Below are 25,039 nucleotides of genomic sequence, written 5' to 3' on the forward strand. Positions count from 1 at the left end.
CAGCTGAGACTTAAATAGCCTCCTTTATGCAAAACGGGAGAGGGAGCGGAATTGAAGGAAACTGGCAATTACACAATTTTATTTCCCTCCTAGCCCATTCGCTTTTCATCAGGTGGCTCTGCGCTCGCATACGAAAGGCGCTTGTGAGTGCTAAGTTAAGCACAAAGCCAGCTTGATACTTTCCTTTCACTGGGAGGAAGTCTCTGTGTGCTTTTCTGCATGCAGTGGCTAAGCACAGTGAACACATTATTCTATATTATTTTGAAAGCACCAGGAGTGCCTGAGAAAGAGGGACTTCCAGGCTGCACCATCCCTCTTTTCCACGGCAGGATGGTGCTCAGAATCAGGCGGCAGGGTCTCAGTTTGACCCCTGCACTGGGAGTTACCAGTACAGACCCATCTACAATCTTCTTTCTCACCTGTTTTTTTTCAAACCCAAACCCAACTACCTCCTTTCTTTCTGAAGTCTCCACCCAAACTCCGGAGGCTTGACTGACAAAGAACCCACCGTCTCATTCGGGTTCACCCAGGCTTTCTGGGCTTTGCTGCTCACCAGAATGTATCTCCAGTGGGCAAAACGTTAACGTCCATTTCATTGGAGAGAGATCTGAAGGTCTGACTATTCCCTTACGGATAAGCCTTAAAGAATTTATTAGTGATGAAACCACTATGTTTCTTCAGAAACTTAATAGGTTCCATAAAAATCACTTCAATAACTTTTAAAGTTTAATGGTGAAGGAGACCCTTTCTATAGGCTTTTTGAACTGTCCGACAGAATCCCACAGCGGAGATATAATTCTGCAATAAATTTTGCAGGATGATTAAAAAAAAATATAGAAAGCTTTTAATTTCCTATTACCTCCTGTAAGACTTTGCCATCAATTTAAAGCAAATAAATGAACTAAAAGCACTGCACTTTTCTGTCCCAGCAATTTACAGGAAAATATTTACTGTTTGGAGAAAAACCCAACAAACTAGAACAAGCATCCTTTTCAGAAACACAGACACGCAAACACACACACTGTGCCAAGCCCTGCTCTCTTATACATTGGTGTAAACCCAAATAAATCCGGTGGAGTCAATGGAGTCAGTATGGCTTTACCTGGCTGAACCGAGCCCGGGAGCCAGGGCTGAGCACACAGAGCAGTGGCAATGGAAGGAAAGCCTCATGCTGCGTGTCCCTGGGCAGCTCGGCAGCAGCATTAACAGGCTCCACAGGGAACTGTGTTCAGCCCTTGTTAGCAGGAAGGACGGTCAGTGAAGCAGGGAGGCGAGAGCAGCAGTGAGCACACGCGTGCACAGGAATTAGAGAAAAGGGCAGGAGCCCGGTGGGCTGAAATCCAGCTCCGAACCTAGCACCCCTCCTCCCCCCCTTCCAGGATCCTGTCTTCTCAGGATCACCTACAGCTGTGATTTCAGATGAAGCTAATAAAAATAAAATGAAATACAGAAACATAGTGTGAACTACTACTGCTTGCCACACAGGCTGATTAAGCCAACAGGGTCCTGCTTATCTGTCATGTCCCTGTTGCAGGAGGACAGCCTCTGTCTCTATGGGATGGTGAAAGGAGAGGCAGAAGCAGGGAGATGCTGACAGCATCTTCCTTCCCTGAGGTCTCTGCTGCCAAAGACTGAGGCCTCACTGGGACTTGCAGACCCGCCAGCATCGCACACAAAAGAGTAACCAGATCCATTTGCAATTAAACAGTACGCCCTGGTCTCATTGATCCTACCATTGATTGCCCAGAAGGAAACACAAGCAGACCTGGGATCAGATCCAGCTCCCTCCTGCACCAGCCTCCTTACCCCCCACCGCCTTGTCAAATTACTTGTCAATCGTCATGCTGCCCTGTTTTTAGCCGGTGACCTGCACTGAGCTTACAATGTCCGTGAGTCCCCAGTGGGCTATTAGGGATAGCTGTCCGTCTGTTCCATCAAACAGCTTCACAGAGACACAGGGTGTGCTGCTGACACAACTGCACAAGCCTAGGCTGTGCTCAGGCAGCGCAGAGCTCCGGCACGGGGCCGAAGGGATGAGCAGAAGGAGGACTCTCCTTCGTGAGGAGCAATCCTGATTTAAACAGGGACACTCAGACCTGTTCTAGAGGCCCAGACATCTCCCCTCACCCTGCACTCCAGCACTACTCAGTACAATGAGGGAACTGGGTACATACCCAGTGTTTAATTTTCTAAGAAACTGAAGCTGCAGTTTCTTACATGAATAAAACATGTCTCTATGGTACTTTAAAAGCAGAATCGAGAAGACCTGGTAGCTTTGTGGGGGTTGCAACCTCTGCTCTTAACATCACCGCCCTACAGCATCCTCCTGGTGCTGAGATACAACCTGTATGGATCCGGCAATCGGGGACCACAGCTGGAAACAGCAGTTCGGCTTACTTACCACTTTGGCTTTCCCTACTCAAACAGATAAGCCAACTATAAACAAGGAGTAGAAAGATGGTATCTTTCACCTATCCTTTAAAAGTCTGGGCAAAGTAAACTACCACATACATTTGAAAGAAATCCTCCCCCCTGCCCCCCTGATTTAGAGTTTGATAGTCATTTTATCTCCTTTCCCATGAACTGAGTACAGCTAGAACGTGCCTGCTCAATCAATATGAGTTTGTGCTGGCGCATGCAGGATCTATATTATTTTGCCTTTATAGTTTATTTTAAATAAAAAGTATAATTAAAGAAAATAAACCACCCACTTCATAACATTTATACAACGAAGACTTCATTTATTTTATTTACATTTTCGTGGGCAAGGCACAGCATGCAGTTAGCTTTTCCTGATACTTAACAAAGCCGCATTTGAAATTTAAAATCTTTGAGGAAATGAACAAATTCTGCAGAGGAAGGGCAGTTGAGCAAAGAGACTTCTTACATTACCCTAGGTAATTGTGCATATATATGTTTCTGCGTGCCTGCCTCTACTCCAAAAACATATCCACGACTTGGATGCTTTAAATCAAAAAGCAATTTCAGTCTGTAATACTCAAATAAATAATTAAACATGTTTTATCTCCTACAGTATTGCTTCTATTCATTCTAATCCCACTGACAGGAATGCAGCAACATACCCCACATCCTTAAAATAACAAAACAAAACACAAGACACCAACCAGAAGGCCTGGAAATGTTTATAATTCAACTTTTCAACTCTCTTGGCTGCAGCCTGAAGCTACAAAGAAAGCTCTATGCTGGCTCGCTTGAGGGAAAGAAACTGGGAGATGGCTGTGCAAACCATGCAGGGAACGGTGCTAGCGAAGCCTGCCTGCTTGCATGAGGCAGCCCCGACTTTGGGAGGCATACAACACTCAATTTGTGTTGAAGTTAATAAATTATCCACTTTTGCAGGCTAACTGAGTTTTATGGAGCTAACCGGACAGTGTGGTTAAGGTGAATGGTCTCTCCTGCTTGTCCATCACATTTTCACAGACAGCTGCTATGGATACAGATGGCTATATCCCCAACTACCAATAAATACATAAGGCAGAGCTGAGAGGGGGGACAGAGAGTGTTCCCAAAGAGAAGGATGAAAGCTTTACAGAGCCTGCAAAACTAGAAAGCTGCCCGGAGACTGGAAGGCTGCGCTTACCGCGCTGTCTCCTGGATTCGGGTTGGTTTTGAAACGTGGCTCACTGGCTGCCACTTGGCTGATTATCTCGGTTACCCACATTGTCTGAAAATCAAAGTCCTCCTCCTTCCCAGGCCACTGTGTAATTATACATATGCATATGCAAGAAAGCTAATGTTCTCATCCAGGCAGTGATAAAATTAGACGGAACTTTTCAAAAAGAGGCTACAGGGATGGGCTCACGTGCTGGATTTAGCAGTATGTCAGTGTATCCAGTACTGCTGACCGCCCCCCCCCTCCCCCCAAGAATTTACAGATCACTAAACATCTTTAAAATGAGGTTAAAACCGAGGTGTTTGGACTTCTTTATGAAGGCCTGGTGGCGCTGAAGCACAGAGGCATCAGAGTAACAAGTTTTTCCTCTGTGGCCATGAAGACTAAAGTCTTGCTTAAAAAATTATATGAAGGCTTAGCTCCTTGCACAGTACGCTGAGGGCCTGGGCTTCATGAGAAACACCTAATATTGTAAGGTTCTGATAAAATCACAAGAGATACAATGTGGGGAGTAAAGCAGCTGCAGAGCATCCTGAACACTGTATAAATCATAGCAATGTGGTTGCTATCTAAATAAATGCATTGCTTATTTTATTTATTATTACAGATGCTGCTGTGGAAGTTTCTGCATGCCTGTAATTAGGGTGGACTCCTGTCCAGAGATTCAGCTGTAAATGATCATCCCCCTCAAGTTCACTGACTGTGCAGGTAATCACACACAAGATGATGACCTCATAAAAATGTAACCAGAACCTGGGGATAAAACTGAGATCAAGAGACAGGATGGACCTCTGCTTTCCTGCATCTCAGCCCCCGCTGTGGACCCCATAGAGGAAACTGGGAAAATTTATGGTATATCTCCTGACCTTCACTCATGTAAAACACGGCTAATTGCCTGCCTGGGTGCTGTGAGACTTGTTTGCTCTGCGTCTACACAGACCTTCTCGCAATGGAAAGCCCTGCATCCTGGCACAGTAAGGCAGAAGCCCTGAAGGAAAGCTGGACTGGATTACAGGAGATGCTCTCCCAGTCTGGGACCCTGACAACTGGAGAGAGAGAGAGGGGGCCAGGGGACAGCACGCCAGGGGCAGAGCAAAGCATGGAGGCAGCACGGCGAGCGCAGGAGACACGGGGCTCTCGAGTCCCCCATCAGCACTGAGCAACCATTAAGCCCTGCCACTGCAAACCTGTGCTAAGCACGGTGTTGAGCTCAGCTGCACTCAGGTTGTTTTCTGCTCCACTGGGCGCTCCCAGGCTCCTCCTGAAGAGCTGACTCCCTGCCCTCCCGTCCTGCCCCTGCCCCGCTGCCCCTCCTTTCCCCTCTCACCCCATCTCGCAGTAATAACCATCAGTTTTTAACAGCGTGTCCTACACTGGAGGTTTTGTAGTTCCAGCTTTTAAAATGATTTAGTGTGACAGTTTAGTGCTGAATTAAAAAAGGGGAAAGAAAAAAAAGGAAGAGAAGAGGCAGAGAGAAAAAGGAGAGACAGTCCCCCTAAGGCAACAACATCATGGAGCAGTGATCTCAGAGGAACAAGGGTTCTTCTCTGGTTCAGATGTGCTTGTCAGGGCTCAGTGTCGTCTCTGAACAAGAAATCTCTCTTGCTGGCCCAAGGCACAGTTTTGTGGTCAAGAGGACAGAAAATAAAGGGAGGGAACTTCAAAGAACCATAAGCTGCATTAGCCCACTGGGGCGGGTGGCTGCAGCGCATCCCATGGCTGACAATTACGACCTGCACACCGAGAAAGCTTGCCTCCCTCTTGTCAGAGGGATAAGACACAGGCTGTGAGCTTTAGAGCTTTGAGGATGTGTATAGTTCATGATGAAAGATAGCACTTCAAAGCCCTCTGCCTAGAAACCCAGGGAGAAGCGAGAGCAGAGGGTAAGCAATCTATTTTTCCTGGGGGGTGCATATGCAGGGGAAAGGATAAGACTTATTTTCACTGTCATTTATTATTGCCATGAAAATGAAGCCTTGCGCTGTTTATGGAATCTCTCATTAAAAGGATCTCTTGATAAATCGCTTGATAAACATTCATTAATTAAGTCTCTCAGCGCACTTGGCTGACAAGCATTAGCCTTCATTTTGTAGGAGGGGGAAATTGAGGCATGGAGCTCAGTGAGCATTCGGCTGGCCTGAGGCAGAGCTGGGTCCTGGCCAGTATACTGTTCAGTGCCACCAGACAGCTGGATTACAGTCCTCCCTCCATGGCCAGCATGATTTTGATCCCAAGACAGGAACAATTGTACTTGGCTTCACCCCTGCTGCTACCCAGCGTGCCCGGGGTTTTGGGGCAGATGTGGATGTGCAGGTCCAGCTCTGCCTGAGGCATCCTGGCTGATGCCCTTGATGCTCCCAGACACCCCTTCCATCTCGTAAGGTAGCACCTCCACCAGCTACAAGGTTATTGTGGTAGAAAAGACACCAGCTCTCCTGCTTCCCCTGATGTACAGCAGGCCTGGAGCAAACCCAGCGAGACCCATTAGGGAAGCCCACTGCAGGAGGGAGCCAGCAGCAAGAACGCCACACTCAAGTCCTTAAAATACAAATGAGCCCACCCCATATGCACTTAAAAACATCATCACAGCAGGCAGGCAGAGGTCCTTCCAGGGATTCCTCTCACCTCCTCAGACCCACAACACATCTGCTCTCCTATCAATCACCGTCTCTGCCTCATCCACCCACTTGGGGATGGAGGGATGGATCCGGCTGTCGCCTACGCCTCCCCTGCCCTGCCCGGCACTTGCCCTTCATAAAAAGCAAAGGTCTGGCTGGGAGATTCCTGTGAAAAAGGAGCTGCATGAGAGAGCAAACAGACCTTTATTATTTGTTTATCGATTTATTCACCAGGAGGATGTAACACCCGGCTCTTGGCAGCAAATGCCCTTGTAACTCTGCTGCAGCGACAAGTTGGCTAAACAAACGCTTTTCTGCGTCAGAAAACAAAGACCTGTCAGCACAGCAGATCAGAGATCCTCTGCTTTTATTTTTAATTATTATTTCCTTACACAGAAGATTTAATCTCCCTTCTCCTGGAAGCTCCAAGCGCCCCATTCAGCCTATTTCACAGCTGTGACTACCGAGGTCACCCTGGGTCAGGACACCTCTCTCAGCTGCATAATAGCAGCCGGTCCCCAAAGTGGACATCTCTGCTGTGCATCTGTTGTTGCAGATGAACCGGTGTCAAAAGGAGGAGCACTGCCACCGCCGCGGCCTCGGCAGGGAGGGGGCAAAGGCAAACGTTACCCAGAGAGCCCCAGACAAAAGCCGCTGCTCCTCAGGCCTTTTGTGGAGCTCTGAAATATGGTCAAAGGTTATGTTTTACAGCTGTTGCAGACCTGAATAAGCGAAACCCGTCTATCTTAATACTTAATTGCATTGCTAAGCTGTTGATCAACTAGGACAGCATAAAACAAATACGCTGGGCCCAACACATCCCCAGGGAAAGTTTGTGGGAACAGGGGGAGTTGCACCAGACAATGAATCCACTTTATTGTGTTTTAAGAGCCTGGTTACCTTCAATAAAAGCTGTAGCACAGACGCTACAGATTTGCTAGTTAATATCTCTCCAAAAAGGCCACGATGTTTACAAAAGAAGGGCATAGTGCAAATGCCCATGGGAGAGGATGAGCACGTGCCCTGCCATGCGTGTGCCCATCGGGAAACCGTGTCGAGCTAATCCCTCCTTGTGCAGCCACCGCGGCTCCAGCCCCGGAGAACAGGGGCCTTAAATCAACGCTCTTATCTCACAAAAGGAATTTAAGCCCAACGCTTTGAAAGTCACTTTCTCCCAGCCATATGGCATGACGGAGCCCGGTTGCATCGGAGCGGCGTTCATTTACATGTGCAAGAGACAAATCTGGCTCTTGCCTTGTGGGAGCGGTAACAGGGCGAGGGATAGAATTCAGTGCTGTTTGGGTTTCTGCACAACATCTCACTGAAACAAGTCTCTCTCATCTCTCAACACAAGTGCCAAATGCTGAGGTAGCCCCAGCAGAGCTTGCCCGTGACCGCAGCCCGTGCTGAGCATCAAAGCTCCACCCGTACACGGCCAGGCTATAAGAGAGGCCCGAGACGAAAATCATGCCCTGACCCCCATTCTTCCCAAAGCTGGCAATGTCTACACCCACACCACACCAAACGGGAACAGACTCGGGGATATAAACAGCCGTGAACAGACTTCACGCCAGCAAATTCACAGCCATTCGCACATTTAACTTCCTGATAGGGAGGTATTTTGAAAACTCATGTTGCTGAGCTGCTCTGTGATACGAAGGGATGGGGGAGCTCAGGCTTCCGCACGAGAAGGAGCCAACAAAGCTGCTAACGCTTCAACAGAAGCTTCTCCAGCAGATCTCTATGCCACGCATTTATGCAGGATGGCAAGACTCTTGTTTTGCTGAGGCAGTGCCGTATGGGCAATCTGGTTTACCTTAACAACGAGCCAAGGCTGAGAGAAGAGAAATGTTCTTCCCCACCATTTGTTTAAACTTCTCTCCTTCCCCCAGATAAAGCTGCATACTTTTGTAAAAATATCTGCAAATGTAATAACATAATGGGCTTGTCATCGGTTTCCACATTTGGAACTGAAAAACTGCTAAGCTTGGAAAGCAAGAGAATTCCTAATGCTTACCACTGCTAAAAAACCCAGCTATAAACTGGGCCTGGATCCAGGTGATGGAGCACACCACCACCGAAACGCCTTTCCATGGCCAGCACCTACTCCTATACAACTGCAAACAATTTCTTCCTTGGCCCTCTTGACATAATACAAGAAAGTTATTTCATCACTTCTTATTAGTGGGCCTCGTCTCCCCTCTGTGGGGTATCTGCATGTCCCTAGCACCCACTGTTGCTCGGAACTGATCTTACTCTGAACTGATCTTACTCTGCTGCTCAACGCAAGGAATGCTGCAGAGCAGCCACACATCCTGACAATTCATTTAGAGCCACACCACCAAGCTCCTTGCATGACAAAGTGCAGCCATTCCTTGTGTAATGCCTTCCATTACACACCACACTTTGCCCTCCGAGGCTGTTCCCTCAGTATTTTCAGTCAGCATCCATCTCAGCTGAGTTCACCCTGGGAACACACAACACTGGAGTAGCCTTGCTTTAGGGCTGTGCCGAGCCCTCAGAGGAAGGCTTGTGGTATTTAGAGCTATGTCACCCTACCTCCCGAGGGGAACCTGAACCGGCGCAGTCTCTTAGCAACACCCAGCGCGCATCGCAGGTAACTCAATTAATAGTAATTGTGGGAGCTGTGAACCGAAACCCTACAGTGAGCCTTGTCTTGGAGAGCAGAGACGTACAGACACAAATGCTCCGTGAGCAGCGGCAGGAGAGGGGTGTGTGAGCCTTTGCAAGGAGAATACAAATGATACTGAAATTTTGCTTCGTTTAAAAGAATCGAGGATTTGATTGTATTAGAGGGAAAAGCACATTCCCTACAGAAAAGGCCGACTACTCCTTTGTCCATAATCCCTCTCCCTAGGACATTTGTTACAAATCTGACTGGTAGGGAAGAAGTCCAACCCCACACTGAGACAATGCAGCTCTAAATGTTAACTTCATCATCCCATGCCTGTAAAGCCCATCTTCACAACAATGTGTGTGGCAAAATTAAAGGCGCTGGCAAAACCGACATCCTGATACTCGCACGATACGGATTCACAACTCCAGCCTCTTGCTCCAAGATAAGGAAAGATAAGCATTTCTCCAGATCACTTACCTTTATTTGCTGCAGGAGAGAACAGCTTCTCAGAGCCTACAGAAGCCTGAAAAAGAAAGAGAAAGAGAGGGTGAGGAATACTGATGGAGAATTTAGGAAGGCTTGCTCACAAAAACACAGCTCATAAAACAAGTCGGTTATCTGTAGACCTGCAATTACACATTGCACCTGGAGGGTGCAATGTTGTGCCATTAAAGAACAAGCATGCATCCTAAGAAGATGAAAGCAAAGCGTATACAAGTACTGTCCTGATCTCACCCAACTATATCCTCCTGTCTCATTTATTTAGGCAGCCATGCAATGCACAGCTATTTTATCCATGATTCCTCATATAAAAAAACAAAACCAGTGAAACTGCTATCAAGCTGAAGAAAAACAAAACAAAACAAAACACATTTCAAAGCCTCTCTCATTGAAAATAAGCTCATTTCTTGCTGAACATGCAAAATGTAATTTGTGTATTGGAAACACAAGTTGCAACTGAACACATCTGTATGAAAGAGGGTGTTATTTAATATTATGCCAAATGATAGGTACATGCTGCTATGCACTTAGTTGAGTATGAAATAAGATGACTTCCTCTTGGAAGAAGCCTGTCTCCTTGCAAACTGGGTTGCACTATGCTGTTTGAACTCCACGGCAGTGTATTTGTGCTCCTCACAGCTCTGGGAAATAGTTAAAGAAATCCAATTAACCTAAACCTTGTAAACAGCTTCATGATAATCAGGGTCACTGGGTTACAGACGAGATGATAATGACAGACAGGGAAAAAAGTCCATTCATCGTAAATAAAGCTTTTATGAGTTAATTTGATTGCTTCCTTCCCTCCCCCCGCTGATATCAAACAGTCAACCTATTTCAGCATAAGCTTTTCCTCCTCGCTATCTGATAAAATAGCAAGTAGCCTCTACAGAATCAAAGCTGATCTGGGAGCAGGGAGCACGATCAACATTACTACCATCTTCAAGATAGCTGAAAATGTCATCAACGTTTTGGCACTGACTGTTGCACGAATAAAATGGGGTGAAGTACAATGCTGGAGAGCAAAGGACACTCAAAGTGAAAAAAAAATAGCCTTTCTCCCCTGGCTCTGCTTTAAAAACAAATGAATTAATTCAACACATGGCTGAACTGAGTTGATTTTCTTTCTGATTTTATTGATTTTATTCTAAGGTGCCTTGGGAGATTTGCATGATAAAGAACACTATGAATTGTATTATATCATTAAATGTACATATTTTAAATGACGACTCAGAAGGTAAAAAAACAAATAGTAAAATGCAAGAAGATCTGCATGTGATACAGTAAGAAGCAAGAAAAGAGTGATCTATTAATGTTATTTCTAAGGAAAGTGGCACGGCAAGCACTGGATGTCTTTCTTAATGCAAATGCATAAAAAAGAGAGGGAAAACAACATGAAAAATAGGTTGAGGCTGAGACACATAGGAAAAAAATTCTGAATCATGTCCACGACAAAGCTGCACGTGTAGCTGTGGCATGTATGATCGTTACACAGCTCAGCAAAAGGATCCTAAAATCTTAGGGAAAATCAGTTACCTGCACGATCCCTTCACTGCATGGATTAAAGAGAGGAAGAACCAGGATTAAACAAGGTTTTGCCTAGGCTGGTTTGCAAAGAAAGTGTAACAGCGTCACACAACAGCAACAACAGTGGTGCATAATACGTTTGACAGCCAACTCTGAATTTACAACCCATTGTTAAGAGATTTTTCACTTATAATCAACACAAAGTCACCGTGGATGCAGAACGCATCTGCAGGCCCTGGGAACTCACCCATACTAACAGCTCACACAAAGCCAGGACCTAACCTCAACATGCTCCGTGAGCACTAGGCCACGTGGCAGGTGGATAAATAAGACTCCCCCATTTTATAGGCAGTGGAACTTCGTCGTGGCTGGCACTGAAGCCCAAGCAGTAAATCTGCAGCTGAGCCATGAATGCCAAGTGTGGGTTTCTGGGGTGTGGGGCGTGCAGCCCATGGGATGGGCCCGTTCGCTGGCAGCCTGCTCGGGAGAGCGCCCTGTCTCTGGGGTGCCATCCAGAGCAGCTCCCGGCTGTGGGACCCGCTCCAGCAGCTGCAGCCACCCCAGCTATGCTATGCTTTGTCTGGTCTGGAACGTTGGGTGATGCTGCTTTATGGCAACCACCAGCTCACTGCCTTCTGCAAAAGTCAGTCCTGGGGTTTTAATACAGGCTGGCACTGTTTAATCGTGAGCTACAGATCTCAGAGGTACAGGTCCAGACCATATAAAAATAACGTTCAAGGAAGTCAAGCAAGAAAATACACTTTTAAAGACAGATTACTGCTCCGTCTCCTGATATCAGTATGTGGCACCACCTTTGACAATCAGAGTCAACATTTACAGAGCAGCGTTTTCAACACCACAGCCACAGTTTACAGACACAAACCTTCACACCTAGGGTTTACAGCAACTTTTGCTCTCACTTCTGGTGATTTCTAGCTCCAGATCTGAGCAGTTTTTGGCATGAGCACTGTTCTGAAACAGTGACTGCCTGTGCTATAGGATATTCTGCAAACTGCTGTAAAGGCAGGAGGGAAGCTGGGGGAGGAAGAGCCTGAATACATCATTCAATTCCATCAGTCACCCTTTAAAGGAAGCGTACAATATAACCTATGTGTCTGAGGGAGCCCGCTAATGAGTGAAAAAATCCAGCAAACCAATGTGCCTGCTAAAACAAGTCCCCTCCCAAATTTTCTGCTGTTTCAAGCAAATCATTTGCATATGTTTAAGAAGGGATTAAAAAAAAAAAAAAGTGGAATTCTTCCCTTGTGAGCAAAACCAGACATTGGGAGTCCTTTATGTGGGTGGGTTCGAGCCATCCCAGGAAATCACACTTTTTTAATTAAAAAATAAAACGAGAAGTTTCTTTTCCCCCTTCCACTGCCTCCTGCCTGTCTCCACCTGAAGTACCTCCCCAGGGAGGAGGGCAGCTAGAGCAATTCCCTGTGCTCCCCAAATCTTTCACCGTCACCCAAACCCCTTTTTGTTGCTGCAGCTCACAGGAAAGAAAGACATCTCTACCTCCCTTGCAGGTTTGCTGCTCATCTCCCATCCCACGGAGCACCACCGCAGAGCCCAAGATGTTTTCACATGAAAGCTGGTGCTTGCGAAGTCCCACCCTCGCCCCCAGGACCAACCTTTGCATTGCAGGCAGATCTAACGTCTGCCCCAAAAGAGAAACACCCCCCATGATTTTGGAGAGCAGCACACTTGCTGAGGTAGCCTCTCACATAGCTGGAATGTTTCAAGACCCATCACCCCTTTGATGGCACGCTGAGATCTGCACCAAGCCTTGCAGGTCCCCCCTTTGAGGTTTATTCAACCAAGTTAGCAGCTCTCTGCCCCGTTTTGATTTTCTTTATTTTCTATGCCAGATCTGAAGAGGAAAATGTCCCCACCCAGTTCTGTGACAGTTTGAAACCAGGCTGAATACTCTGCAGAGAAAAACAACGTTTCTACCCTTTTCTGCTTTGTGAAGAGCAAGCAGAGGAGTGGTGCTCCAGCCCCTCATCCTTCCTCCCCTTGAACCTAGCACATATAAACATTGATTCAATTTTCAGCACCAAGAGCTTAGCAAAGGCAGCCTTTTCCTCACAATGTGAGGTGGTAACCACAAAGGATGTAGCACACCCTCTCCTCTGAAGGTGTACATAATGAAGTCCATGCCTCCTTCATCCTGGTTCTCACTAACCCAAGGCAGCTGAACATACAAGAGCTCTTACAGATTAATAATTTAATGATTATATATAACAGAACAACATCATCTGACAGAGACAGCATTCTGAACTCCACCAGGTCTCACAGTAATTACTTTTTTCCCCTTTCTCTCTAGCCTATGAAGCGGCTAACGGGGAATAAACCCCTTTCCTTATCACCAACAACAGAAGCTCTGCTGATCTTCGTGCCAGTCTCCCGGAGCACCGAATGCCAGATCCAAGCCTGATACTTCAGGTCCCTGATCACAGGACACTGTGAAGTTGCTAATATGGCTCCAGTTCTGGTTCACAAGGAGCAAGAGCGTGTGGTGGTAGGGACCTGGTACCCATGTTTAGTATAGTGCAAAAGGCAAGGACTCCCTCTAAATTTGAGTCCAGTCCAGTAGGCAGAAGGAAAAGGAGTCAGTAAAACAGTTTACATTTATTTCTGGACGGCTGCCTATCTTCTAGACAGCCAAGAGCCTGTCTCAAGAGAGCCTGTTTTCACAGTTACTGAACTTTGCAAGCATTAAAAAGCTCTCAAGAAAACCCTTCTCCAGGAGATATTCTAACCAGAAGCGCTGGTTTCGCTTAGAGAAACTTTCAGCATAAAGCATGGATGCTACCTGAAAATTTTGGATCAATTTTCATTCCTCCCTTTGATCCGTTTCCCCCGCTTCTACCTACCACTCCAATGCCACTCGATCGCTTGTCTAGTGGAGAATTTCAGCACGTCAGTACTGCTTTACTAAGTTTCCAATTGATTCCCCAAGTCATTCATCCCAGACCCCTTCAGTCAGTAACATGAGAACAATAACTAAAACAGGAAGGCATTGTTTGGGTTGTGAGTCTTCTATAGGAAATGGAAATGGATACATCTGGAAAGGTGCAAAAGGAGCCTAGAAATACACACATGCACACACCCCCCCAGGCAAAATTCATCCTTAAGACCAAGAAGGTATTCAACATGCCCCAGGATATAGAAGCAACCCAGGGGTAACAGTGCCTGCATTGTGAGGGGTTGGTTCAAGGGAACCTACAGTCTTTCAAACCCAGGATGACTTTTGGAGGGAAATCACAGCTCGATTAAGACGACAAAGGAAAAGTTGGACCTGCAAGTCAGACATTTCATGCACCATCATGGAAAGACAAGCCAGAGTAAGAAGTACATGAACTAGCTTTTTGTGACACCTTCTTAGAACATCCAGCGTTGTGGTACAGGGCTGGCTGGGACGAGGCACAAACCAGATGTGGCTGGGATTAAGGAAAAGGGAACAGGATACACACTGCACTGCCACAAATCCACGCTGCATTTTGTCATTATCTCCCAATTGCGAAAACATTCACCTGTCCCCTTCCCTCCCAGACCCTCACATGGAATTTATAGCCTGGGCTTCCAAGAGGGCTGAGCACTCAGCCTCTGCCCTTGGGGCACCAACCCGAGCCCTGTTACTGAGCATGGAGCATCCCCAAAAACCCATTTAGATACCTGAATTGTGACCAGGTTGTTCTGAAAAAATCTAGTCCCAGATGATGGCCAAGAGAACTTAGGAAAGTCTAGCTGTTGAAGTCCAGTGCAAATAAGGACTAATAAGAAATAATATTCCCTAAGCAAGAATGAACACCAGATCTCCAGCTTTCTAGCAACAAGAGTCCTAAAATCAGAGAAACGTGCAGCACAAACACCCTGAAGAGGCAACTACTTACTGAATTGGCAATGCCTTAAATACCCCAGAGGCTTCTAGCTCAACTTTGATCCAAGGCATCTCTAGGCGGTATTGATAGGTCTTCCATATCTTGCACCAAAGTTGTCTCTACAGAAGGTCCACTAGAAACAAAAAGCTCCTTGGGCTGCACTCTGATGGAGCTACATATACTTGTTTAACTTCCCAGCCCACACTCATTTCACACATGCATATTCAGTACCACCTCAGTCCTGGAAAAGGCCTTTCACAACGCACTCCTCTCTTCCTCACTTTTTCTCCTAAGAACGCTTATTTGTCTCAGCAGTTTATATAACCGTGACTATTTTTTGCAACAGCCCCTCTGAGAAGCTAGCACAAGTCTGGGAACAGAGAATTAAATTAGGCCACAGAGATCCTAGAAGCAGAGATCACCGATCCCAATTCACTGGTGAATTACACTGAATTTACACACTGGCAAACAGAAAGCAAAGCGAAGTGGATGCTGACTGGAAAGCACTGAAGGAAATGCTCTACAGACAGTTTGATCCAGTTAGTGCAGGGTAAAGGGGAGCCAAGCCCATTGCTTCTCTGCAAGTTCAACGTTACGGTTTTGGTTTGGACCTTCTATTTTGGCAAGGCAGAGATAAGCTTAAAATAACACCATTTTGAATCCTGAGCATGTTCCTCATCATTTTACAACCATTTTGGGATAGATCAAACTAGTTTAGATTAAGCAGCAACTGTAATTCTTAAACATATGCTGCTGCGGTCTGTCAGCTTATTGCACAGATGTGCCTCTTACCATGACCAAGGGTGACCTAATGCTCCGAAAGCCGCAGGATACCTGACCTACAGCATGTCTGCTATCAGAGCCTCAGGGCACAGGCTTGCTAACTCCTCTTCCCTCTCTTCCCAATCCATCCCTCCAGCCCCTGGAGAATGGCTGTAGCCCAGAGTTTTCCCCTTCCTATTCCCTCCATTAGCCATGCTTTATGATTCATCTTCCTCTGAGCGGTTGCTGTCTCCCAAAGGAGAAGATCAAACTCCCTCTCCTTCCCAGCTCAGCTCCAATAAATAAATGCATGCACTGAAAAAAAAAAAAAGAGTTCATGAAGGAGGAGAAGGGAGGAAGCCAGGGAGTTCCTGGGCCTCACCAAGGCTGGTCATACAGCTGCAAGACATCCCTCAGCTGTTTGCAGAGACACTGACCAGAAAGGAAAATTTCCAGCTGTCCCTCATTAAACCCAGCCAAAATACTTGATTAACGTTATTGTGCCTGCATGCCCGAATGTAAATTAAGGTGCATTTGGTCTGTATCTCAGTATCCTCCTCTCTCAAACTTCAGCTCCCAAACTGCTATCAAAACCTACCTTGATTTTACACTCCTGGCTGTCTTCCATCCTAACCACCACTGATTTTCCCCTTACTCCAGGTTTGTATGCTCCCCATTCTGGCTTGCTCCCACCAAGTGAGTGCCAGTTATGGGTAGCAGGAAAAAAGCAGCAGCAGACTGTGTAGTAGATAGTGCTGTCTCTCACATTGGGTTGCTTTTACGTCTGCCCATGGACAATACCATCAGCTTAGCTTCTGGGTAGTCCTGTTGATGAAGGACATCTAGGGGACAGTCCTCTTCTGGTGTCACTGCACCTCTCACTGCAGGGCAGAGGCAGCAACAATTCTCCATAATACACTCAGAAAAGGGCTTTGGGGGATCTGGTTTTAAACATCTCAAACAACAGGGACCTCCTATATTTCCCCAAGAGCTGATCCCCTCCTCAGTAGGCAGGCTTTTCCACCTGGAATTCCACATTTAAACTTTTTCCATTATCCAGACACCGAGTTAGGCAACGCCAGACCTGATTACTCATTTAGCTTTTGCTACAAATGTAGGGGAAAACCTGCTAGGAGAGGGAAAGGTTGGGCACGCTGTGTAACATACTAGTAGGGTAGTTTGTATTATTGTCATTACAGCTTGAAACTATCTAGCCAGGCTATCTATTTGGCTGGGATACGGTTCTGTATTTGCACTAAATCAAGCGCAATGGCGAGTGCTCTTTGCAGAACTACCTAAAACTTCTTACAATTCAAAGGCTGCATTGTAGGAAGAGTGATGGGGGAGAGCAGGGACTGCGCCGCAAATGACAGGTGGCAGACTGTTGTTTGGTACCTACCAAATTACTCTGCTGCTCCCAGGGCTGCCTTGGCATTTCATTATCCCAACTCTCTCCTGGAAGGATGCGGACATAAATTCACACCTCATGTCCTGGTTTCCGTCAAACTGAGTAAGAGTGCAAATGCTGGCACCAACTGGGAATGCCAAGCAGGGCTTGGCACGCTAGAACAAACTCTCAGCTGTGGTCTTTGCCAGCTACCTGCATTTATCATTGTAATGGCCTGCCAGACAGGACTTGGCAACCGATGGAGGAGGGCGGGAGGAGGAGGGCCAGGCTCTGCGCTGCCAAGCAATTCATTCCTGTAGCTCCTGCCATCACGGTACCAGCAGGGCAACCTTCATTTTATTTTATCTTTTAACCAATTACGTGTCACCCAAATCCCACCTGCAGCCTTCTCCAACACAAATGGCTATAAATCACAGTTTGGAGACCGAGAGGGTTTTGTGAGACATTTGATTTCATAAAAAGGTCACTGTCTGTCTGAGAATTGCTGCAGTTCACAAACGTACTGAATAACAACCTGCACTGGCAGACAGGGAAGGAACCGCTTCCATGGTCTGTTGCGTGTTGTCAGATAATATTAGAACAATTAGGGAGGCCAACAATGGCAGAATCATTAGGATTCAGCTGAACCAAAGAGCTGATGCAAATTCAGTGAAGTATCTTCTCTTTTCAATTTTTGAAGACAACATTATTGATTCAATAAGAAGGGGAAAATTGTACGAGCACACCAGAAATATTCACACAACCACTGTGAGCAGGTAAGCAGAATACACCCCTGCTCCAGTCTGCCTAGGCATTTCAGAACTTAACACCACACTTTGCTCTCACTCAGACCACTCAGGATGGTCTGCTCTTCAGGAGAAATGCTATCTTCCCATTCTTAATCCCCATGATGGATACGTAGCGGACCCTGTATAGCACTTCATGTGAACCACGTCACTGCAAACATTGGGGGATGCTCAAAAAATCATTTGACACTGATGTTATTCTGGCTGCCCTTTGTGTTCATCCCACTTTGCAGATGACATGCCCAGACAGCCCTCTGACAAATCGCCTCAAATTCTCTGAAAAGGATCGGGCTAACTGCAAGAAATACATGAGATACAGAGAAGATTGCTTTGTCCTCCCAGCCCGGATCATCACACACAACACACGGACAACCCTCTGACAGAAGCTCCCAGTTACGGATGCAATCCTGATGTGGCCCCTTCCAGGACCGGGGTTCAGGGAGCTTATCTGGAAGGCGGCTCTTGTCCGTCGCTATTGAAACTTGCTGTATTACCCGCAGCAACCTCAAAGGAGTGCCCCTGCAGAAGGCTCTTTTGTTGTTGTTGTTTCTAATTCACTGCTCCAAAATATTTCTTGGCTGCATCCCAGGGCTGAAGCCTTATCTTCCCATCCCCCCGGCAGACACACAGCAGCTGCGGAGGCTTATCACGGCTGCCTGTCCACTGAGTTTACAAATTAACACCCTATCGAGGCTGCACGAGGGCTGATTAATCAGAGAGAGGCAGTCTGAGGGCCTTTATCACTGTAAGCGGCTGCTGGGAGAGAAGTCACAAATCTCTCAGGAGGCCGGCGATGCCTTACAAATGAAAGAGCAGGAGGCCAGAGAGGAGGAGGGCACAGTGGTACTGGAAGCAGATATTTTAGAGATAGTGGTGGTGGAGGTAATGGAGCAGTGGGAGGGGGTGAGCTGCTGGCAAACACCAGTACATTATGACAGCTAAAAAAAAAAAGATAATTAACAGCCTATACCTCATGATTCTAGCTTTCCCTCCCCGGGCTATAATTTAGCCTATTGCTCCTTTGCTCCAGAGGACAATAAACATTTATTATGTTAAACACATAACTGTGCTGCACAAAAGCACTGTTCTTTCCCAGGTCCACTCCTTTCACAGCTGTGCGATCCAGGAGGATGGGGTTTCTGAAGTGGGCTCCCCTTTCATACAGAAACCGACTTGGTTTGGACACAAAAACGCATCCCTGGCTTCACCCAAAGTTACAATGTGCTGGGTGCATTCACACAGAACGCGAAGGCAAATCCCAAGAGAGTGAGAGCTCTTAGGTGGGTCCACTGGCCTGGGTGTAAGGATGTGCCTGGGTGCCGGAGCATCGGCAGTCTGGAGCAGGTCCTGCTCCAACTGCAGTGACCATATGTTTCAGGCCTCACCACCTACGAAATATCTCCTCTTCTTAATTCAGCAGCCTCACTAAGAGGTTTACTGGAAAATATTCCATCCCAGCAGAATGATGTGTAGGAGAGATTATTATTACAAGATGCATATTGCAGTTGTGTGAGCCCCACTGGAGCAGCGCCGGCCCTGCCCTCTCCCAGCACTTCATCCACCCTAATCACAGTGATTTAAGAGCTTTGCTGATTCGAGTGGACTATGGTTCAGGCACTGCTCTTCCTTTACTTCAGTGCTAGCACCTGCTGCAGCCCCCCACCTTCATCCCTGTGCCAGGAGAGTGCAAAATAAAGTCTAAAGGGACTCATACGGAAGAGATTTAAAACCTAATACATCTTCAAAGGAAACCAAACTGGGTGTCTAAATTTGTCTACACTCATTTTGTATTTTTAAGTTTTCACGTTCAGTTCTTGCAAACAAGACAGTCTGATTTTTCCTTTCAAAAGTAATACGTGTGTGAGCTGAGATTCCTGTGCGGCAACGTGACTCCAGAAGGTAAAACTTTTCATGCTACCAACATGAAGACATTCATAAACAAACACTGCAGCCACCTCCTGCCCAGTCCTTTCTATTAACACAGCAGTAAACAATCCAACAAATAACCTCTGGATAAAAATGCCATTCACTGCAGCTCTACCACCAACAGCGCCAAGCTTCTGCGTGATCCTGGGGAACGTCCATTCCCATTTTGCCCAGGGAAATTGCAGAAATACAGAAGAGGACTGCCACAGCCTCACTGAACATCTTCAGGCTAGCTCTTTTCAGACAGCACCGGAAAGCAAAAGCAAACAAAAATGAATGATCATCTGCCTTCTCTTCCTCTCTTGATCCAATGAGAAAACTATTTCCTGAACCACCCAGATTATGGGTCTATGAACCCTTGCAGATGCCCATGTTTTAACATTATCCATTAGGTTAATTAGAAACGGGCAAGTAGTTTTCTGAATAGTAGCACAGGAAAGGAACGACAGCTTTTTTATTTGAAAACTCCCTGCCAGGCTCTGTGGAGTAGGCAGCTGCACAAGGTCTTCTCATAGCTCTCCTCCACAAACACACTGGATTAATTTGAGCTGGACCATCATGCGCTACGTTCAGCAGACCCCTGGGGAATCGAACAAAGAAGCTACAAGGCGATGATACCTCCCGTCACCCCAGTCAGATAACAGCAACTCTATACATGAAGGAAACATCAAATATTCATTAGGTAAACAATATGAAACATGGTGAAATTGTAGAAGCTGTCTCTCTGGTGTTTATCAGATCGACTCTTTTAACTTCATTATCAAGTCTGCCCATCAATCCTCCTCTCTCCAGCGTCTTCTGTTTCCATGTTTTAAGGGAAAAAAAGTTTTGGGTGGACTGGCTGTTCCTCATAGCTCCATTCCCACACGTGGACACCCTCACCCACAACAGAAGGCACACTGTGGGGTGCAGTAGTATTTGAAGACCCAACAGATGGGGTTAAGAACACCTAAAAGGGGGAACCAGGACAACATATGAATTTCCCTACAGATGGAGGCTGTGAAGGAAAAAACCCATGGAAGAAAGACTATGGTTCACATCTGCAAAACGTTTGGCTTCCTACCCCTTGCTCATTCAAGGGCAGTGGTATGCACACACCTACTTGTTACAGAAAAGGGGCTCCGAGTATTTCTCTTCTGCTCTACAGTAAGTCAAGAAAGCAGCTCTCATCATTATACTCTGATTAAATATGGCATTAACTGACCTCATCTTCTGTGCAAGAAGGCGGTGAAGGGGGCAGTCCACCGTTTGCAGCCGACATATAATCTGTCTTCTCCAATTAGATATGCTTTGCAACAAGTGTGGTGGATCCATTTATTTCCGTACTGCAATAATGCAGATAAATCCAACTTTGGCTCCAGTCCCACTGCTTTCAAAGCTGGGGCTCCGCATTTCCAATCCTTGCCCTTATTTTTTTTTTCCCCTTTCTGCTGCAAAATGTCACCAATTTACTTTAGCCTGGGGGCCCATTTCGAGTTTTACCGCTAATATACGAGAAATGCATTTTTCAAGCTGTTACCACTTAACTGTACTGATATCAGCCACTCAGGGGACACAATATTGTTTACACATCCTGCTCTATGGAATAAGCACGGATGCCAAAACTCTGCCTGGGTTGTGAAGGAGACGTTTACTCTCTGTTTTATGAGATTTCCTCGATTTGTGGCTGTCTCAATGGTCGTAAAAACAGCTGTAAATCAAAAGAGCACCACAAAATTGCAATAACAACTGTCGAACTCAGCTCTAAAGAGCATAACTCCCAGCAACAGAAGGTGGAAAGCTTTTTTCTGATTTAATACCAGGTGTGGGGGGAGCCCTAGCAAGTCTACGTGCAGCACCGTGTCTGCCCACAGTCACCCAGAAACCTATTTTTTGGCTACTCCCCTATCGCTTAACCCCTACTCTACCCCACCTAGTCCCTTCTGGCCTCCTTCTTCCTCTTTTCTGGAAAACAGAAGTCTTTTTCAAATGCCTGGAGGAGGCTTGTACAAATAACTGAACGCTCACAGCCCTGTTTAAAGCATTAAAATAGACAGAGAGGTCGGTCCGGCGTTCAAACGCGGCCGAACCGTGGCTGCCGTGCAGACTGGCGATGGCTTTAGCAGATGACCTCAGCAAGAGCCCGTCGCCTCGCTGCTGGCCTACCCCAGAGAGCCCGAATTCCTGCACAGCCTCTCAGCCCAGTTTTTAGGGAGTGGAGTGAAGGAGGAGAGGGCTGGTGAGACATGAGTTATTAACAGCCGTCTTCTGGGAGCTGATTCTAGCTAAAATGGTTCCAGAACAGGCAGCTCCGTTTGCTCTGCTGGTCTCCAGTGAGGACTGGCCAAGCAGCAGATGCACGAATCCGAAAGTTTCTGTTACTCTGTGCCACTGGCTACGGTCCAAACCAAAGAGAGAGTTTCACCCCGTGGGTAAAACAGCCTTCCTGGATTTTTCCATGCCCCATTCCAGTTGCTTTCACAAACAATCTTCTCATCCTTGTCTCCGAAAACCTAAAAGACTCTCAGTTCCCGTGTCGCACTGCCCTCTCAGTGTAAGACTACTCAGCCAACAACAAGCTTCCTTCAACACCTCCCCAGCTCCCTCAGAAAGCAGCTGTGGCACTGCCAGCCACACTATAAACCCCGGGGCCAATGGATTTGCCCAGCTTCCATCCAAAGCATGGAAATCTTTCCTGTCCTCACCAGACAGATCTTCGTTCTCTTTTTAAAGTTTCCTCTTAAATCAAGCTTCCTTCATGGCATCTAAATACCCTAATGTTTTCCCTTACAGAAGGAGGTTTGTGTGTGCTTAAGGCAAGGTAAGTCAGGAAATGGAGAGAAAAACTTCACAAGAAATTAAGTTTTGACACTGCTCGTCTCAGTTTCTTTTCTATTGTGCACTGTAGACCAAAATACACTTGGGTTCTAGTAAGTTACTTATCTGTGCCTGGTGTGTTTTTCCAGATGCTTACTCTAATTACGCTCTTCAAGCAAATGCTCCACGGAGCAAGGTAGTAGAAGAGAAAATCTCTTTACAGTCACCATCATGCTGTGATCCATTCTGGACAGGAACTGCCCCCTGCACTGAGAGTACAATTTAATTTCCATGGACCACATGATGCGAAGGGGAAAGGACCTACATACAGTCCTTTGTCTGAGCCCCACAGAGCGTCAGCCCTTCTTTTCCCATTCTTCTGCTAGATGTGTACATTCACATTCTTGAGAAAATCCCCAATAGTCTGGAATGGTCTTTCACTTCCAATACATTATGCCTCCCTGCTATAATCTTTTCCTTCTTGTACAATGCCTCTTGACTTTCCTTTGGCTCTTTTCTTTGTATTCAGAAAGGAAAAATTGCAATCAGAGAGACAAAACAAAAAACCCCCCAAACCCAAATGAACAAAAACCGTCACTCAAAGCCTTTGACGATGATGTTACTGGCAACTCCACTTGAGAAACCATCTGTGCAGACATGAACTGATCTGACTTAGGGAACTGCTAGTTTTATTTCAAAAAGCTGTGTGTTCTCCATGTTCTGGGTACAAGAACTCTACAAGCCAGCTGAAGCTAATAGGGTGAACATGTGATCAGCTACACCCATGCAGCTCTTCCAAATTTACTTCTTTTGTACTGCAGCAACTATCTGGGTGGGGTTGCAAAAAACATTAAAGCAGTCAAATACATACCATGCCAACTGCTGACCACAAAACCAGGCCATTTCCTCATGCACAAACCATAAGAAACTTCTCCCAGTGTTTGGCTTGCATCAGTACCCAACTATTTTCAACAAAAACATGGCTCTGCGTGCTAGAAGCTACTAGATTTGGAGTCTGGCAAGTCTCAAGAAAGATAGAAGGCTGAACTCTAGATGCATGCCTCATAGCAGGAAGGTGGTGTACTCCAGCAGAACGGTCCATCTAACAGCAGTTGTTATGATAAGGCATAATTGCAGGGCAATTACTAGGTTTATTTTCCATATGTGCTGATATGATGGCGCCCATAAAGTTTCGTTCGCCTGCGGTGAACAGTAGATGTCTGCTAGAGGTTGTGTGTTCTAAAACCTTCTGTGTTTGCTCACGGACCTGTGAACAAGCAGAGCACTACTGACCCAGCTCTGCCCTTCTCCCTTCATGGTAAAGTCCGAGGAGGATGTTTTTGGGTCACTAGCTAACGCTTGCCATGCTCAGCCACTGACTGGAGGGCTTCCAGGACACTCACACATGGCCTGCCAAAGGACCAGGCTGGCTCTGGACAGAAGAAAGCTCGCCCAGCTGGAGGAGGGGAACATCACTGGTGTGTGTGTTCAACCACCAGCTTTGCACAGGAGCTGCTTTTTGGAAGGAACAGGAGTGCAAGCTGTACTCGACCTCTCTTTGGCTAATTATGTGCTTGCTCATTTGCCCAGACAGAAACAGCTCTCTTCAGCTGCCGGGTCATTAACCCCCCTGGACAACTGTGCCTTCAGGAGCCGAATGCTGAGCTCCTGGGGCTTGCTCCTGGCTCATCTCCCCTCAGCTTCTACAGTGACTGAAGCCAGTGCCCCTTCCATACCTCCCTTCAAAAGTCACCCAACAGCTCATAGCACAATTCACTGCAGCTTAGTTTCTGGAACCAGATGCAGTGTTATAAGAAAGCTTTGTGATGTTAGCCTAGACATGACTGTGCCTGCTTAGTAAGAAGATGAAAAGCCTACGGTGAAAAAAGAGGCAGAATAATCCTGCATGTTAATACACAGTGACTAACACCTTCCTGGTGACAATCTCCTTGTACTCACTGCAGAGGGATGTGTGTAATGATCCTCCAGAGACACTATCTTGAAAACGCACAAAAGGCTCTGATCAGACCCCAGCATCTCCTGATTAGCTTAGCAAGAGCAGTAAAAAGGACATCAATTTTCTAGAAAGTGTATTCAGAAAAGCACTCGATCAAACGCTTAGCTCCATGTATGTGCTTAATCTCCCCGTAGCTGAAGCACTTCCCTACACCAATGCTGTGTTTATTATTTCTCCTGCAAAAAATAAAATGATGGAAAGGCCTGCACAGCTAAAAATGTAGGCTTCAATAGCCAACAGTTTAGGAAAATTCTGATGAGGCTCTGAATTTCTGTGGCTTTCAGCTCATCTGTAAAACAATCTGGGAGTGCTGACTTTGGCAAATGAGCAGAGGAAAGAAAGAGAAAATAAAGAGGAATAACCACAGTGGATGGAGCTGCTATCTTATAGCAAAGATAGCCTAGATCAGTCCAAAGCAAACGTGTGCACCTTCTGTTGGGTATGCCCTTCCCCAGGCTTATTTTTTTGTTCTTTTCCTTTCCTAAAACAATACCAAATACACCTTGACAAATCTGGCATGCTGCTGCCAATCCATCTGCTTCT

At 46.4% G+C, this 25,039-nt stretch overlaps 1 protein-coding gene across 1 annotated transcript in view; it reads right to left on the reverse strand.

Moving 5' to 3' along the window:
- The window catches only part of FBRSL1 (fibrosin like 1), a 534,150-nt gene that overhangs the window by 47,819 nt on the left and 461,292 nt on the right, over positions 1 to 25,039 (reverse strand). Inside the window, exon 7 of the mRNA XM_084272242.1 lies at positions 9,368 to 9,413. Coding sequence (XP_084128368.1) covers positions 9,368 to 9,413 — 46 coding nt within the window. The remainder of the gene's footprint in view (positions 1 to 9,367; positions 9,414 to 25,039) is intronic.

This window comes from Gallinula chloropus, assembly GCF_964237585.1.
Source record: "Gallinula chloropus genome assembly, chromosome: 17".
NCBI classification, from domain to species: domain Eukaryota; kingdom Metazoa; phylum Chordata; class Aves; order Gruiformes; family Rallidae; genus Gallinula; species Gallinula chloropus.